The sequence below is a fragment of the Vombatus ursinus genome, unplaced genomic scaffold (genome assembly GCF_900497805.2).
Source record: "Vombatus ursinus unplaced genomic scaffold, bare-nosed wombat genome assembly UNPS02000577.1, whole genome shotgun sequence".
NCBI lineage: Eukaryota > Metazoa > Chordata > Mammalia > Diprotodontia > Vombatidae > Vombatus > Vombatus ursinus.
This window is the reverse complement of record NW_020940355.1, coordinates 15400225-15417901: the sequence shown is the minus strand read 5'-3', so window position 1 is coordinate 15417901 and position 17677 is coordinate 15400225. Positions and strand designations below refer to the sequence as shown.

The 17677-nt window shown below is 38.9% G+C and overlaps 2 protein-coding genes across 6 annotated transcripts in view; one reads left to right on the top strand and one right to left on the bottom strand.

The window, feature by feature from the left end:
- Positions 1-1987: 1987 nt before the first annotated feature.
- On the top strand, positions 1988-16487 carry LOC114023071 (transmembrane protein 14C-like). 2 transcript variants are annotated; one of them, XM_027835660.1, is made up of 5 exons: positions 1988-2091; positions 3707-3783; positions 5274-5375; positions 6358-6445; positions 16251-16487. In XM_027835660.1, the coding sequence occupies exons 2-5, from the start codon at positions 3708-3710 to the stop codon at positions 16279-16281; spliced, it is 297 nt and encodes a 98-aa protein (XP_027691461.1). In that variant the 5' UTR covers positions 1988-2091; position 3707; the 3' UTR covers positions 16282-16487. The 2 variants fall into 2 exon arrangements, with proteins under 2 accessions (XP_027691461.1, XP_027691390.1); XM_027835589.1 differs by lacking the exon at positions 16251-16487 and adding an exon at positions 8324-8838.
- The window catches only part of MAK (male germ cell associated kinase), a 78185-nt gene continuing 72919 nt past the window's right edge, over positions 12412-17677 (bottom strand). For all 4 annotated transcript variants that reach the window (XM_027835346.1, XM_027835287.1, XM_027835493.1 and 1 more), the window contains exon 15: positions 12412-13941. In XM_027835346.1, the coding sequence (XP_027691147.1) occupies positions 13787-13941 (155 nt within the window). In that variant the 3' untranslated portion in view covers positions 12412-13786. The remainder of the gene's footprint in view (positions 13942-17677) is intronic.

Sequence of the window (17677 nt, the reverse complement as noted above, 5' to 3'; positions counted from 1 at the left end):
CTCAGTCCTGTTATTATACTGCACATATGACCTTGGACAAGCCATTTAATCTATATGGACCTGAATTTTCTTATTTGTGAAATGTAGGGGCTAGACTAGGTGATTTCTAAGGTTTGGATGAGCTCTAAATCCTATAATCCTGATGCTCAAATTTTAAAATATGTTATTCCTTAGACAAGACAGTCGATTAACCTCTTTGTCTCTCAGGTTACATTTCTTCAAAATGAGGTTGGACAGGATAATGTCTCATGTCCAGGCCAAATCTCACGTTTTATGATTGAAAAGAGTTCTTACATTGGAAAATATTATAATTAGCTAAGTGAAATTCTGCCGACTTTTAGCAACTAGTATTATCTTCTTTTAGCACTCAAAAAAAAAAAAGCCAACAGCTTTCCTTGAAGCCTTTCTGGTATCACCCTTGAGCTCTAACCCTGAAGAAGACAAGTGATGAGATAGTGACAAGATCAGCAGTCTCCAGAGCAGCCTCTTGTACCATCTTGGTCACACCCAACAGACATATTTAGTGGTTTAGTTAAATAACTCACAGCTGAAGAGCCAGCAAATTAGATAGTCACCAGGTGTTAATGGAGCTAAAAGACAAAGAAAAGCAAGCACTTGGGTAATTTTCTTTTGGATTAGGCTGAAAGAAGTAGAAAAGTTTTTATTTGATATATGTGGAGAGGGACATAATAATGGTTTTTAAAGTTATTTTGAAACTTTTAAGAATAGAGTAGCCATAGCTACCATTTATATAGTGCTCTATCGTTTGCAAATCCTTTTTGCTTGTTATCTCATTTTATCCTTTCTACAATGTAAGAAGTAGGTAGTGTAGGTATTATTATTCCCATTTTACAAAGATGGAATCTGAAGCTCAGAAAATGTTAGTGACTAGTCCAAATCCAAGGTCCTACAAGCTATTAAGTGGCAAAAGCAGGATTAAATCCACAATTGCTGCCACCAATTATGTTGCAGAATATCACCAGCATGATGTGCTGTCACTTTAAAAATTATTCATTAAATTTTTTTTTTGTCACAGCTATTTTTAAAAAAATCAGAAATCCATTGGTGGCATTCAATAGCATGTTAGATTTAAGTCACATTTATCATAGAACAGACTTGAGTCTTTATGTACTACATTTTGAAATCAGAGGATCTATATTTGAATGGTCTCTTATTTTACTTTCTACTACCTACTTTCCCTCCCTGGGCCTAAAAGGAGGGGAGTTTGACCCAGCAGTAGGTACTAACTACATCGTGCTCCATTAAACATCTGAGGAATCCAATGCCATTATATAATAACTAACTCATTAATCCTCATAACTCTTTCCAGAAGTGGGTAGCTGGGTGACCAGGATAACTTTTTAGAATAGGGAAATCTTTTTTAGGTTACAAGTAAGCACGCTTCCACACAGAGAGAAGGAAACAGCAAACCATTCCAGTATCTTTGCTAAGAAAACTCCAAATGGAGTCATTAAGAGTCGGACACAACTGAAAATGACCGAACTTGCCCCGACTCATCTCCATCATTTATCTCACTCAAGCCTCCTTAATTTTTTTAAATTCAATTTTATTTTCAATTCCTAATTCTCTCCCTCACCCACTTAGAAAGCACTAAAAACAAAACCGTTACAAGTATATATAGTGATGCAAAACAATCAGCCCTCAGCTAGACAACACAAAATGAAATTTAATAAATAGCTGGGGGGAGGGCAGGATGCAAACATTTTTCAGCACGTGGCTACCTAATTTCCCCCCATTCCCCTCCAACAGCAGGAGGCTGTGGGCACAAGCTTTATTGCAAACTCTTTTTCTTCCTGTTTTCATTGTCTCCGGGTCTTCAAGATGGCTGGACGCCTCCTTGACCTCTGCCTAGGGCCGGGTTTTGGGACCTGATGGCCGGAGCCTGCTGAAAGGCCAGCCTCCGCGGCGGTGATTGGCCGCTTTTTTTTTTTTTAAAGGAAGGCTCTTTCAGTAACGCCCACGCGTTCTTCCCCGGAAGTGTTTTATTGTTGTGGAACGGTGAGCGTGCGAACGTTCTCGCTGTAGAACCTTCGGCTCCACCCGCGCCTCCCGCCCCAGCGCCCTGCTCAGGTTGGTTACGGACTTAGGTGTCGGCTTCCCTGCCGCGTTCCGTGTAAAGGGATTTAAGTGCATTTTACGGAGTTGTAAAGTGATGCGGCGTTTTGTTGGTTTGCTTTTTTTTTTGTTTTGTTTCGAGGTTTTTTTTGTTTTTGTTTTTGCATTTCTTAAAGCATGTTGTAAATCCTGCTCGAAATCCCCTAAGTAAAACGTGTTGACTTTAGTGCTTAAATAGCCATCGCAGAGTCGTGACTAATTTATACAGTTTTTAGCGTCAGAAGTGAAAGTCTGTTGGGGACGGATTGTGTAATGCTCCCATTAATGCTATTTCCAGGCATGTTTTTTTTTTTTGCTTGTTTTTTTTGTGTGGCTCTGTGTGCATACATTTCACTGTTTGAAGGTTTCTGCAGCGGTGAATAAGCAAAAGAGGGGAAAGAGGCTTGCAAGATGGATTCTGGCTTCATTAGCTAAATACAGAACAAGTAAAAGTAGGAGCTGGGCTACTGCAAGTGAATTCTAGCCTCATTAGCTAAAATATAAAAACAAATTGCGGGAAGCTCCCATAGCAGCCTGTGCAGAGGTCGTTTATTTTGCAGAGCTGAAAGAGAAGTTGATTTTCCCTTTAACATTTCATTCCTCCTACCCCAGAGTGTAATTTAAAAAAAAAAAAAAAGGAGCCATATGAGGAACCTGTAATTAAAGTGACCTTGTATTCAGCAGTTATATCTTAAGCAGAAGCACCTGCCAGAGGTAGGTAGGGTTCCTTCGAAGTTGAGTTTGGAAGCTTCACGTGTTAGGACAGTGACAGCTTTCTTAGGCTAAATGCTAGGGGCGGAACACCAGCTCAGTCTTAATAAATTGGAAGTGCTTTGAGCCTGGGGACTGTATCAGCCGAGAGGCTAGGCCTCCGAGGGATTCCTTTTTTTTTTCCTGTACTTCTTTTCTTTTCTTTCTTATGTTTTGGCTAGACAGTGGGGTTAAGTGACTTGCCCAGGGTCACACAGCTAGTAAGTGTCAATTGTCTCGAGTTCTCCTGACTCCGGTGCCAGTCCTCTATCCACTGCACCACCTAGCTGCCGCTCCAGTTTTCAATAGGCAGCAACTCTGTATGGGCGAAACATTAGCATATCTGACAGACACCCATAGTGGTAGGCTATCTCTGAAAATCCATCCAGAACTGTGCTGGGAAGGAAGCTGGTCCTGCTGCCTGTATTCTGTCTCCTAGACCAGGTATTAAATAGAAGGCCCTAGGTTCCTTTTAGGATCCACAGGATCTTAGAGATTATCTGATCCAGCTCCTTCATTTTACAAATGTCATGAGTCCCCAGGATGTTGGGACTTCCCTTGAGTCACCTAGAGGAGTCTATTGGCAGAACCCATACTAGTACCCCGATCCTGAAGTTACAGTCATAGTACTTTTCTGAGCAGTGAAGGACATTTATGACTAAGCTGCCTTCTCAGTTGAAGGCCAGGACCATTTCATTTTTGTCTTTGTATCACCAGTGCCTAGCAAAGGTCCTAGTTCGTAATAAATAAGTGCTTGTTGGCATTTTTTTTTGGTTGGCAACTTTTTTTTAAGGAAGATTTATTAATTATTGTCAGTGAATTCCTATTTTTCTATTTTCAGGATGGCTCTAGACTGGATTGGCTTTGGCTATGCAGCATTGGTTGCTTCTGGTGGAATAATTGGCTATGCAAAAGCAGGTATGCTCTGATTCTTACAAATCTTATTTTTCTAACTGTGGTGACTGGCCACTTTATTTTTCACATTAATTAATTTTTACATTTTGAGTTCCAAATTCTCGAGAATCCACCCCTTGAGAAGGCAAGCAATAAGATATCAATTACGTATGTGAAGTCATGTAAAACAATTTCCATGTTATCCATGTTGCAAAAAAGAAAGAAAGAAAGAAAAAGAAAAATAAAGAAAATGGAAAAAAGTATGCTTCAGTCTGTACTCAGTTCATCAGTTCCCTTTCTGGACACAAGTAATAGTTTTTATTATGGTTCCTTTGGAATTGTCTTGGGTCATTGTATTGACTAGAGTAGCTAAATTTTTCATAGTTTATTGTCATTGGTGACTGGCCATTTTGAAGGACCAATGAGTGATGAATTTATATATAAAGGGATGGTTTTGTTTTGGTTATAGTTTCACTTAAACCACATGGATGGCTTGAGAGAGGTGGGGCTTATTGTAGGCCTGTGGCCCAGGATCAGAGCTAGAAGGCAGCTTACAGGTCATTTAGTCCAGACCCTTCATTTTCCAGATGAGAAAACAAGCCCAGATTGATGAACTGACTCACCAGTGTTCACACAGGTAGTAGGTAGCAAAGCCAGAATTTAAACTCCAGCTTCCTGACTCCAAATCTGATTTTCTTTCCCCTGTAGCAGTTAGACAGATACAGCTCACTGTTTTTTTTTTTTTATCCAATGTACTAGTAAAATAGCTTGCTTCTGATTTTGTAATGTTCAGTGTCATCTTCGCTTTATACAAATGGCCAAGACACAGGGCCAAGGCACGTGATTGTCATTCAATGCCAAGTAGTTATCATCCCAGACTCATAATACCAGAAAGAACCTTGCTGTGAGTCCCCAAGGAAGAGTACTCTGTCAGGACCCTGAAACACTTTGGTAAAGTGCACTTTGCGGCACACACTTCTCTCCATCCCCAAATTTTCATGCTTGTTTATCCTTCAAACTTGTTTATCATAGGCTTATAAATTTAGAACTTAAAAGGTACCTGAAAGGTCATTGGTGGTGTGACTTACACTTATCATTTATGTGACCTTGAGTATGAGGTGGGATTTGAACCAAGTGTCCATCCACCACACTAGCTCCCAGTTGTTTTCCTGCTTCCTTATATAAATAGTGCCATTTAGACTTTGAGAGAGTTCATTGGAGATTCTCAGTGATTATTTTCTTGGGTGCTATTCTATATAGTCTTTCTTCCATTCTTGTTTCCTTTTTTCTTTCTTTTCCTCCCTCCCTTCCTCCTTTCCTCTCTTCCTTTCTTCCTAGTTCTAGTCTCTTCACTTCTTCCCCTTTACTCCCTCCCTTTCTTCTCCTTCTTCAGTAACTGGTCGGACCACAGTTCTTTTTTGATATTTCTCATTGTAATAAATGTAATTTTGGCAAGGGCAGGCTGCCTGTGACCCACAGTGTGAAACAGCTAACGTGGATTGGATTTGTTCTAGGAAGTGTTCCATCTCTGGCTGCTGGTCTTCTCTTTGGTGGTCTGGCAGGCCTGGGAGCTTATCAATTATCTCAGGATCCCAAGAACATTTGGGTTTCTCTAGGTAAGTATTCTTTATGATCTACTGACTGAGAAATAGGCAGTGTTAGCTTGAGGGTATTGATGGAGTGGGATAGAGTGAATTGGTTATATTTATAGACTCTTTTCCTGTTGTGTGAGAAGCAGCATGTTGTAGTAGGCAGAGAACTGGCCTTAGAGTCAGGAAGACTTGGATTCATGTCCTTTCTCTGACACATCCTACTAGCTGTGTGACCCAGGGCAAGTCACTTAAACCTCTTGGTACCTCCACAGTTTGAGATGGAGGTGCTGATCTGCAGCAGTGTAAAGAGTTTCCCTGCTGGTCGTTCCCTACAATGATGAAGTCACAGATCCAGGATGGAAAAAAATTTCAATTGTTTTCACCCCATTCATGTTCAGAAAAAAGTTAAACATAGAGCATAATTTGCTGTTATGTATATTTGCATAGTCATGCTTCGGGTTTTTTTACTGAAATTAGTGTGTAAAATCACTGAGCACCGTGGAAGTTATACTCGATCCTATTAGTGTCAGCATTGACAATGGGGAGAAGCAAAATCAAATAAACATGTCGTAAGTGTGTCACTAAGTGCTGGTATGGATAAGTTCTCTGGGAATTCAGTGGCGGGAGAGGGCACTCAGCTGCCTTGATCAGAGAAGGCTGAGTGAGTAGAATTTCAACCTCATTGTTTCATTCACTCCCTAACATGTGTTGTTGTTCAGTCATGTTCAAATTATTGTGACCCCATTGGGATTTTCCTGGCAGAGATAGTGGAGTGGTTTGCCATTTCCTTCTCCAACTTATTTTACAGATGTGGAAACTGAGGCAAACAGGGTTAAGTGACTTGCTCAGGGTCTCACAGCTAATAAGTGTGTGAGGCTGGATTTGAATTCAGGAAGATGAGTCTTCCTGACTCCAGGCCTGGTACTCTATCCACTTTGCCACCTAGTTGCCACTCAAACATACTGAGTAATTTTGTTTTGACCATTCTTCTCACATTTTCCATCAGCTGCATCAGGAACTCTGAGTGGCATCATGGGAATGAGATTCTACAACTCTGGAAAATTCATGCCAGCAGGCTTAATTGCCGGTGCCAGGTATCATAAAAAAAAAGTGCTTCTTTTTCATTTAGTTTAAGTAGTTTAAGTATCTGTGGTGGCTATTTATTTGTTGCCTAAGATAATTTTTAAGTTTACGGATTCATTTATTTCAGTGTAGCTAAGAAAGACGTCGTGAACTATTTAGGTTAAATTCATACAGCTGCACCTAATGACAAAGCAGATGCAGTTCTAGGTGGTAATTTAACGATACAGTTATAAACCTACCTTCTGTAATGGAAGGAAAAGCCTGAAGCAGAAGATGAGGATTACACCATACCTAAGGGGGCACCCCTGGTGACCAGACAAGCTTAGTTGAAATGGCTTGCATCAGGGTCCATGACCACTGTCTTCCCTGTCCTCTTCATTGCCAAGGGCAGTTATTTGTTGGGCCTCTGCCGATCCTAATGGTCATGTGATCAGCCGGCTTGAAAGACGCTAACAAGTTGGCTTCAGTCTTCGTTGAAGACCCAATCAAAAACTAGCTTTATTTACACCTGGGTCAGCCAGGTGTCCTTTTGAATAAATGGGTCTCTGCACCAGCAGATGTCTCCAAAGCAAACCTGGGTAGAAAGTTGTTGCTCTTCCTTCATTCTCGAAGAGGACCAATGACACCAGAAGGATGATGTCTTGACTTGCAAGTGACTTGGATTTAAGTGAAGCAGAGCTGTGCAGAGTCATCAGCCTCACTGTCTCCTCCAGAGTTATCAGAGTCCAAGACATAGGTCAGGACTACTGGCAATGGTCCCGGATGCATAGGAGACCTTGGCCTTTTTAAGCTAAGGTCTTTAAAAGGTCTCCGTTTGTCTGAGGCAATGCCGGTTTAGCAGTTAAAGGCTAGGTAAGAAATGAAGCAAAGAATGGCCTAGTTTGTCTTCATAAGAGATTTAGTCTGGGAGGGGAAGACCCTCAGAGTTTCTGGCCAGAACAGTAACAATTACTATGAACATCAAGGGACCATTACCAATATACGTATACTCTTTATCTATACGAGTGTCCCTTGTTTAGTGGAAAATTTTCTCTGAAGCAAATTTTGGTTAAGTGAATTCCATTTTTTCCATTGATTTCCATTATAGAACTGTTTTGCCTTCTGTTTTGAAGGAATTTTATCACACCCTTAGTTTGTAATTAAAAATTAACCTTAAAACTAGCAGACTTTTTAAAAATTGCATATCAAGAGCAAAATAACTGCCTGCTGAAATATTAACAGTGCACAAAGTATTAGGAGGCTAATGTGCTACTCAGAACAAGTCACAAAATTGTTAAAAGTGGGAAATGGAAATATAGTACTTCCTCATCCCACCTTTACAGTTTCTTTCTACTCTAGTTTTAACAATCCCTAAAGTTTTAGAAATTTGATTTTTTTTTCCCTAGCCCAAATCCATTTCGAACTTTAAAACTGTGAGTTATTTTACCTTGTTTGTATTCTTCTTGTGACCTAAGCTTACTGGCAGGGGCTGCTTTCACAGTCTCATATTCACAGAATGTTTTTCCTTAAAATGGATATGTGATTAAAAATTTCCCTGAAAGTGAAATTCTGTTAAACCTCTATACTGAAATGTTGCATGTTAAGCTTTGCTTGAAATTAGTGGGCAAGAAGGCATTTTTATTGTGCAGAAATTTTCATCTTGACAGTTATAAGAAGGCCTGACATGAGTCTGTATCTCTGAGGTGTAGGGGTTTCAGGTCACATTTTACTATTTAGATTCCAAGTGTAAAACACTAACACTGTCTACTATTACACAGTGTTGTTCTAAGGGTGGATTAAAAATGCAGCTAGCTACTGAAATCAGGAAGAAGTTATCAAGTCCCATGAAAATAGATGAGGCATGTCTGTTTAACTTTTTTTTGTTGTTGTTTTGTTTTTCTTTTTAATAGTCTCCTAATGGTTGGAAGACTCGGGCTAAAGATGTTGGACAGGCCAAGGCAAGCATAGCTATAAATCTGAGTCAAGATTGATTAGGAATTTTGAAAACTCCCAGCACTTGAGTGTATCCTGGGAAATGAGCAGAGGACCTGAGCTTTTGTACATATCTTGATATTTTTGGAGATTCCTTTTTTTTTTTTTAACCAAAGAAGTACTGAATTTTGTGACCCATCAATTATTGAATCTCTTTGTAGGCAGCAATCCCATCTCATAATGAGCTACCATTATAACAGTTTGGTTCAGTCTCCAAATTGTCTCCAGAGGTGTCAGAGATTGGGTTTCAGCATCTTGTGACACCTGAAATATTTTGTACTGGTCTCAGGAGTTGTCTGCTGTATCACAGAGAGCCATATTGTGAAAGGAAGATAATGAAGTTGTATTTCCATCACGTTTGGTTATCCCCAATTATATACACTTGTCTCAGAGCATCAATTAAAATGTTTTATGAAATCGTGCTAGTCTGGTACCTCATGTCTGCAGTTGAGTGGTTTCTTCACTGATCATCTGCCCAATAATTTTGTTCCTTACAGTTTATTTTCAAGTGCACTGTAAATGGTGTGTTCTGAGCTACCTTGTGAGCTAAGAAGCAAAGCAGGGGAGCTTTCTCAAGGCTTAGAGGGGAGAGAGATTTCTCATTTGAATGTGTGCTGAAAGACTAGGAAAACTATTGCAAATAGGGTCTCAGTTATGTGAAGCCTTGAAATAACGTGGGCTTGGGCATCTGTGTCACAGGTCTGTGTTGCAAGTGACTGCATCGTGAGAAAGAACCTAATCAAACTCTTTGTATGGGACTGAAAACAGACCCACATTAGCACCATTTCTGTGCTATATCTAGCAAGCCATGTTATGGTAAGGATTCTAGGTATTATTTATCTTTAGAAGCTGACCCTGGGAAATATCAAGTGTGGCTGGTAGTTGATTACAGGATTTGAAGTCTGTCCATCTGCCAGTGCAATGACCAGAGAGCTTGAGGAACTGACAAAAAGGCCTGAAGCAGAGCTGTCAGACACACCCTCAGTGGGTAATGACCACCTCTATTTCTATTTTGTATTCAAAACCTAGGAAAATTTTTTAAATCTGTACTTTGTTTCTCAGGATTTGAAAAACCTACACACACACACTCTCTCTCTCTCTCTCTCTCTCTCTCTCTCTCTCTCTCCCTCTCTCTCTCCCTCCCTCCCTTGTCACACTTCCATGGTGTCACGCACAAAACTACATGATTTCTGATACAGGCAGGAAAAAAAATGCCGTTATTTATAAACGTTACTCATTATAGTTCTGTGCCTTGCTCCATACCCCCAATGAGTCAGAGCTTCATCTTTCTCTGAACACTAAGTCTTACAAGCTTGCAAAATCCCAAGGCCTAGAAAACATCAATTGGCCACCATTTTTTTCTTCTGATGTTTTCTTGGGTTTTTACAGAAATATGTGTTTCTGGGAAAAGTGAGGAAACTGAATAGGGATTAGTGCTTTGTCTTTCGGTATTTTTCACCTGTGCTCTACAAGCATCTGTTATCATTTAATAAGAAAAATAAGCATATATAATACTTTGAGCAAACATTTTCCAGTATAAACCACTGGGAAATCGTATATGCCTATTGGGATGGATTTTACTTTTATATGTATTTTCCCAGGGCACAGGCACTAATTGCTACCTTAATAAGGGTAAATTTGGATTTCAAATGATACCTGGTTTGCTGGGACCTGTTTGAGAAATGCTCCCATATGTACAATAGCATAATCACTTATAATTTGGTTCTTCAAAGCCTGGGATTATAAATGCAAATGAAGTTTTCTATCTCAGCACTAGCCGCATACTTTGATAGCATCTTCAAATATGCCCCTTAGAGGGATAGGGTAGAGACTCAGATCATTTGCCTTTATAGAATGTAGTTTGGACTGAATGACTATGTTGCCACAAACTCTCCCATCTGGTGAGTAATTCTACCAATGCCCACTAGCTCTGCAGAAGGTCCCAAGCACAGGCACGTTAGATTGTGAAAGGCTTCAGAGAACCACCGACACGCCACACTTGCCCTTCAGTTGCCTTCTCAGTGGGTCAGTGCACCAGAGGAACATAAAAAGGACAGCTACACCTTTCTCTCTGGATCTTTTCCTCTTCAGGAAACCATCAGGGCTGTGGGCAGCTTTCTGGTCCTAAGTCTGTTTGTTTGTTTTCCTCCCTCCCTTCCTCCCTCCCTCCCTCCCTCCCTTCCTCCCTCCCTCCCTTCCTTCCTCCCTCCCTCCCTTCCTTCCTTCCTTCCCTCCTCCTTCCCTCCTTCCCTCCCTAAGCCACAAAGACTCATGACAATTCACTTCCCCAGTTCTCTTCTAGGTCTCTTATTTACTTGCTAACATGACAGTCATTATAAATACTACTTGTGCCTGGGGAATAGTATTAAGTTCTAGGTCAGCGTGAGATGTTTATAAACAGTTCCTTGCTCTCCGCCCAAGCCTCCTATGAAACAAGCCAGTCAGCATTTGTTGGCTGAACTTGTATCAGTTGGTCAGTAGTATTCACTTAAAACCTTGAATATTCAAAGGCCCAAACTTTTCCCTCCGACTTCTTTCCCCCAGGATTTCCATAGGGTAGGAATTTGAATAAGGTTTGGCCTAGAGATCTGTTTTAGCCTGCAGCTGAGCTAGGTTTGAAACCTAGATGAGCAGGGAGGTTGCTGATTACCGCAGGCAACTGATCATCACCTGAGAGAGACTGGAAGGGTGATTTCAATGAAATGGGAATTCCCATTTACCAATGCAGATCAGCATCCTTTCTGCAACTTATACTAGAGAGTTGCTTAAGGCTAAGTGACTTTCCCAGGTCCATGGCTCCATGGCCCACTCTATCAACTAGGCCACTCTGCCTCTCCATGGGTACCAAAAAGGCCCCTTGTTCTGAGCCATTTCCAGAATAGAAGCCCCAGAAGCATGTTTTCTTCCAACAAGGAGGCTTTAAAACAGCTGTAACTATTTAATAACTAGAAAGGGTAGGAATTTTATGCTTGTTGGCATTGTCTTAATTAAGGAGATCTTTTATCATTACTAGCTCTTGGGTAAATGCCAGATGTCATGGATGTGTAAGTAACAAAAAACAAATATAAAAGGCTCATTGTTTTTCTTAAATTGAGGTTTCAGGACTCTGCTTAGGATCTCGAATGGATCTCACAGTGATGGAAAAGGGGAGGTTCCTTGGGTCTTCCCTTGGAACAATTAAAACTTGACAGTTGCCCCACTGTCTGGAGATGGGGCAATACAGGTAGTGCTTACATTAAACTTCAAGGAATAAAATGCCTGTTGTCAGAGTAGGAAAATCAGGATGGAGGCAAGTAGAAGGAAACGATAATTTTGACATAGTTTTAAGTATATTCTTGTCTCCTGTAAAGTACTATGTGAGCTTTGTACTTGTTTCTGCTTACAAGCCCATGACACTTACCATTTGCTTGAGCTCTAGTAATTTATAAAAACCACCAAAAATTCTGTCAGTGAAGTCGATATAAAAATTCCATCCCACATTTCTTAGCACAACTTTTAAATGAAGAAATACTACCATAGACATAGATAACCTTGTGAATAAATAGCAAGTATTTACCAAACTGTAAATGACCACTCAAGTCACCTACACTAGTAGAATAAATAAAATCAATATTCTTTCCTGTTAACCCGGCATATATTATTTGTAGGTATGTGGCAAATAGCTAAACTGGCAAGACTTGTCCTAAGGTTATCTTCTCTTTAAAGATAGACCTTGAAGAATAATGATTACATTTTTACTTTAAATATGAAAAACTGCCTAGTCTAGTGGAAAGCATACTGGATTGGGAGTCAGGAGGCCAGGATCTTAGTTCCAACTCTTTGACTAATTAGTTGTGACCTTGGGCAAGTCACTTCCCTTCAATCCAGCACTAGTTTCCATGTCTGTAAAGTCAGAAGATGGCACCTGGGTCATCTCTGAGAACCCTTCCATCTCTAACAATCTATGATTCTATTATTTAATTGTAATTGTTTCAATAGATACCATTCAAAGTTAAGAGACTGTCAATGATATAAACGATTTATTAGATTGAAGGATTGACCAAATAGTACAAAGAAACACGGAGCAATATGATTGATTTAAAGTTGTGGCACATTACTAATCAGACAATTTATTCTTTAGGTCTTTTCCCAGAATTACACAGTATTTTCCAACAATGTAAGGCGCAGCTATTGTAGCAAAAATGCTCGAATTTTTGCTAACATGCCATTGGATACAGCTCATAAGTTACAGAACCACCAGATGATGGCAATAACAGCTACAATTTTTTTTAAGTATTAAAATATATAAAAATATCAATTGATAACATTGTTGTATCTTAAAAGAATAAAGTCTTTCCAATTAATAAAGCGGCAGGTTTAAATGGGGTAGTACAAACTTTAAGATGTCAACCTTAAATACAGATTCTGAAATAAAATTACAAAATATGTCTTTAGTGCCATTGTTGCCTCAGCAAATGAATGCATTTTGCTTTTTAGGTCAAATGAAAAGGGCATAGCCAGTGATCTACAAAACAATTTACTTTCAGGAACAAGATCACATATTTCATAGTTGTTTTCAGTGGAACAGAGTGATAGCATTCTGAAAGCGTGGTGAACAGAAAACTAACATAACTTCAGGGACATTCTTGATGGTGTCATATCCTTAATTTGGAAGTCCTCAGGCCACTGAAATTTATAGTCACCAGAACATCTCATTTGTAGTTGGATAAGATCAGACACAAAGTATATAGAATCTTCCTCTACTGTATCCTCATAGCATAATTTTGATATACTCTGTATTAATTATACCCTCCTTAGAAAAAAATATTTATTTGTGGAAGGTTAAAGTGACCACTGTCTAGTATGTATAAAATAGAAAACATGAAATGGCAAGCTATCATGTTTTTTGCTTTCCATCAGTCAAATACAGTAGGAAAAGGTTGCCCAAATAAGAATCATCTCCAAGAGCCTACCATGGTCTGAAGGAGTTTTCAGATAAATACAGAAATCTGAGGCCAATCCCTCCAAAACTGCAACAAGGAGAGAATGTTTAGTGTATAAAAAAGGCCCAAGTTTCAGGAGTTTTTAAAAAGAAAAAAGTTTCTTGTAGTGTTTATTATCTATTCATTTGTAGATTAAAATACTTGATACTTTGGCAAAGTTTATTCAATACTTTGTAAAATTCTACCCTTAAATCAATGTTGTAGACAGTAATGCTAAGAGATGGGGTTTTCATTTCTAAGGATGGAATAAAACACAAGATGATTTTTTTGCCTTTAAACTATCCACTGTTGCGTATTTCTCCCAGAAATCAGTGGAAATAAACATTTGTACACATTTCCCAGAGTATAGCAATGGAACATACTGTACTAGAACAAGGAGGGCATTGTGAAACACCCCTTCTACCGATGGCCTCCATATTTGGCCACCCAGTCTGTTCTTCCATGCACTGAATGAACTGGATGTGCACGATTTAAAATATTTATATTTTTTGCTGTAGGATTGTAAGTAGGGCCTGAAAACTGGGTCTGACCAGTTTTTGTGTTCCAGGCATAATCTGAAAGAAACCAAAATTAGAAATGAGAACTACATTAATTGATTTGATTATAAACATTTCAAAAAAGGTCATTAATCCTGTCATTTTAGGGGGAAAAGTTTTGAAATTTCAATTTATTTTTCAAAAGACTCATTCAGTGGTTTCTTCTGAACACCTCCAATGGCTTTATTTTATAGATCTGGAAACAGAAACAAAGACTAAGGCACTGCCCATATAGAGCTATAGTAGAACTTTAGGGCTGTGCTGGCATAACTGGAATTTGAAACAGGGAATCACACTTTGAAGTTCCCATCCTGCTGGAAATTTCTGATTCATGCTGGCAAGGACTGATACAGACAGACAGACAGACTTTTTTTAAATAGGACCATAGGATGTAGAGCTGGAAGGGAACTTAGACCTCAGCTAGTCTGACCTCTTCATTTTACAAATAAGGAAACTGAGGTCCCTGAGGGGCTCAGTGATTGCTTAAGGTTACATAGGTAATAAGTTATAGAGCTAGGATGTTAATTCAGGTCTTCTGACTCCAAATCCAGTGCTCTTACCACTGTAAAATTCTGTGCAAACCTTAAAGTGCCATGTAGATGCTAGTTATGACTACTATGATTACACCACTGCCTTTTCTGAAGTTGGATCAGCCTGGCTGGATCTACTTGGAATTTCTGGTCTTTACTCAATCTAGGAACCCTTAAATATAAATAATTTTAGTGAATTGTCATGCAGATGAGTCTAAATGAGACAAGTATGTAGTATCCAAACATTGCATAACTATAGAAAATTCAATTGGTATCATGAATCCTGTAAATATTTCCTAACAAGTATTCGTGGAGTTACAAAGTAAGACAACTACATTTTATTTTAAAAGTGGAAAATTTAATTCCTTTGAATCAAGAACAGTTGAATTTCTCCAAAAGGCAAGAAAAAGTATGGATGATTAACTTATTGATCATTTATTAATTATGTTCCTGCAGACCCTAAACCAATGACAGCAGGATGTTATTAATGGGTTGGGTTTAGTCAACTAAAAGTCTGGCTGACTTAAAAATAACATATATTCTTTACTCATGATTACTAGCTAATCTTCACCTGAACAGTTCATCAGTTCTGTTTCAGGTATGCTTATCTCTTATGACACTACTGTTAAATTACTTTATAGCAAATTTACAGTTTCTATAAATTTTTCCCTAAAATTAAATGACTGGCATGGTAAAGTGGGTACTCTGTCATGAGTTACGCTGTGTGATGCTTTTCATTTGCTACTGAGATGTCATTTCACATTGTGTAGTGTCTGCCATCCTTGCATTAAAGCCCAAATGTTGAGATGAAATATAAAGGCCAAAACAAGGCATTTTTGCACATTAAGGCCAATTAATACCGTATTTACTCGCATAATTTCCCCCATTTCTCTCTGATACTTTCATTCTAAAACAGGGTGTGTGGGGGGAATTATGCGAGCATCTGAATCCTAGTCTTCTGCCACTCTTAGCTTAGAGTGAAAAAGACTTTTAAGTGTGGAACTATCCACATTATATTATACCCAGGTAGCATAGACCATGAACTGTGATATATGATAAATGATTGAAAGGCAATGACTGCCTGGAAAATTTCTCTTTCACTTGCCTAACATGATGGTAATCTTCCTTTCTTATTTGGCTTGAAATTTCCAACCCTAAAATCACTGACAGGTTAGACAACAAAGGTGAGGGATAGTATCCCCAGAAGACACCAGTTAAAATGCACATATATTAATTTTCCATGAAGGAGCCTTTCACATTATGGAGATCATAAGATATTGTAATATATTAGCTAGCTAATGCCCAGGGCCCGAGTGGATGAGATATTCAATGAGTTCATTTAAATGGTAGAGTTGGAAGATATGACAGGTACATTTATGTGGTGGGGCTGGACTGGACACAACAGCAAAAAGACCTGAGTATTGGGGAGGAAGGAAAAAGTATCATAGGGGCACCCAGACAGGTATCTGTGTCTGCTAAGTTATCTGAGAAAGATTGAGAAAGTGCTTCAGAGAGGAAATCATTGGGAAACCGGATTAAATGGTGATGTTTACATCTAGGATTTTTTTTCCTTTAGAAATTGTTGATGTGGTACATAGGTACCATTAGTCTGAGGGGGAGGGTAGGAGGAAACAGCTACTAAAATCCCTAGATAACTGCTTCAGTGTCTTTTGGCAGGGCTGGAAACACCTTGTCTCTTTGTCAATCTGCCAACAACTTCAGAGTACTGGAGGGAGAGGCACTGTTGCATAGCGATAAAGAAATGAATGCCGATTTCAGTCTGCTCTCTTCCCCCAGCCTCCAGAGCTACTGGCAATCAGTCTTGTGATGCACAGGGCATGGTATGGCCTTAATTTAAACATTCTGTCTGCCTTGCCAAGGATATTCCACTTGAAACAAGAAGCTGCTTTGAGCTGTGAAATTGATTGAAGTTCTTAAAGCCCAAGGACCTTCTCCTGGCAGCCAGGGTTGCCATTCCAGAGCAGAGAAGAAAGAAGAATGTGTAAATATGTGTGATTCTGGAGGACAATGAAGGATTTTTCTTGATTTTCTTCTCAAAATTGGGTGAGGGGAAAGAAGGAAGAAAGCAAGAGAATACAAGAGGGGGAAAATATCTGAGTAAATACGGTAATGACCTGGTTTTATTTTCTTGTGGGAGACTCACAAAAGTGGGAGCACTGGAGGACACTTCTCTTATACACAATGTTTTCCTATGGTTATCACTTGAGAGTGATTAACATTTACTTCTTTTTTTTACCTTTCCTCCTATCACCGTCTGTAGATTTATCTGATAGGCAGAGTAAATGAAGAGATGAAAAATTATAAGATAACATTTACTTTGAAAAAAGGAAACAGGAATAAGCATGATAACCTGATAGAATAATTAATATATGAATTATGACATTCATGTTGGTTTAAAAATGTAATCTTAACAAATACTGTTTTTCTAATAGCTGATTATTCCTACAGGAGGCACAAAGGCAGGGCAGGGCAAAGTATCCATGGGCTCTAGGCAAGGTTTGAAAATGACATTCTGTATTCCCCACCCAACACGCTATTGTCCAGGAGGATTCACTGTATCATGTACAGTGTTTAATGCTGGAATTTTCTGGTGTTAAAAATATAAGCATTTATTTACAAATAATATTAAACCTGTCCTCAGTGCCCTGCCATGTACTTTACCCTAGGCAACTGCCTACCTTAACCTATACCTAGTCCCAACTCTGTACCCAGGTATTAAAATATATATAGTTAATTAAGGAAAAAAGCATCATTATCAGCTACAAATTGCTACTCAGCTAAGGTAAATGACTCCTTACAAGGCTGCTTTATTGTAATATTTCTTATGGTAATCATTTCTACATATAAAAAATTACTTATCTAGTCTTCTTCAGCAATTTTTTCCACAAATAAGGTCACCTGAGCACAGTCACTTTAAATTTCCATCAAGCAGTTCTATTCTATGTAAAATATAAAAATTAAGCAGAGGAGCCCAGAACTTTTTATATTTTTAAAGTCTCCAAACCCTGATTGTGGTGTATTAATCTTAGAGAATAAAGTAATGGCTTGTGAGATGAAACCAGTTTACTCTGTTTAATTTTGTTTAATTTTATTCAAATGTATGACTATTTTAAGGGATATAATCAGTTGCCCAGAACAAGGGACCTTTTGCTAATGAACAAACAGAACTCTGTTAGCAAAATAATGACTGAATCAATGTCAAC

Coding starts and splice junctions, on each gene's coding strand:
- LOC114023071 (XM_027835589.1), top strand. CDS start 3,708: ATGGCTCTAGACTGGATTGGCTTTGGCTATGCAGCATTGGTTGCTTCT. Junction 3,784..5,273: donor AATTGGCTATGCAAAAGCAG/GTATGCTCTGAT, acceptor GATTTGTTCTAG/GAAGTGTTCCATCTCTGGCT. Junction 5,376..6,357: donor GAACATTTGGGTTTCTCTAG/GTAAGTATTCTT, acceptor ATTTTCCATCAG/CTGCATCAGGAACTCTGAGT.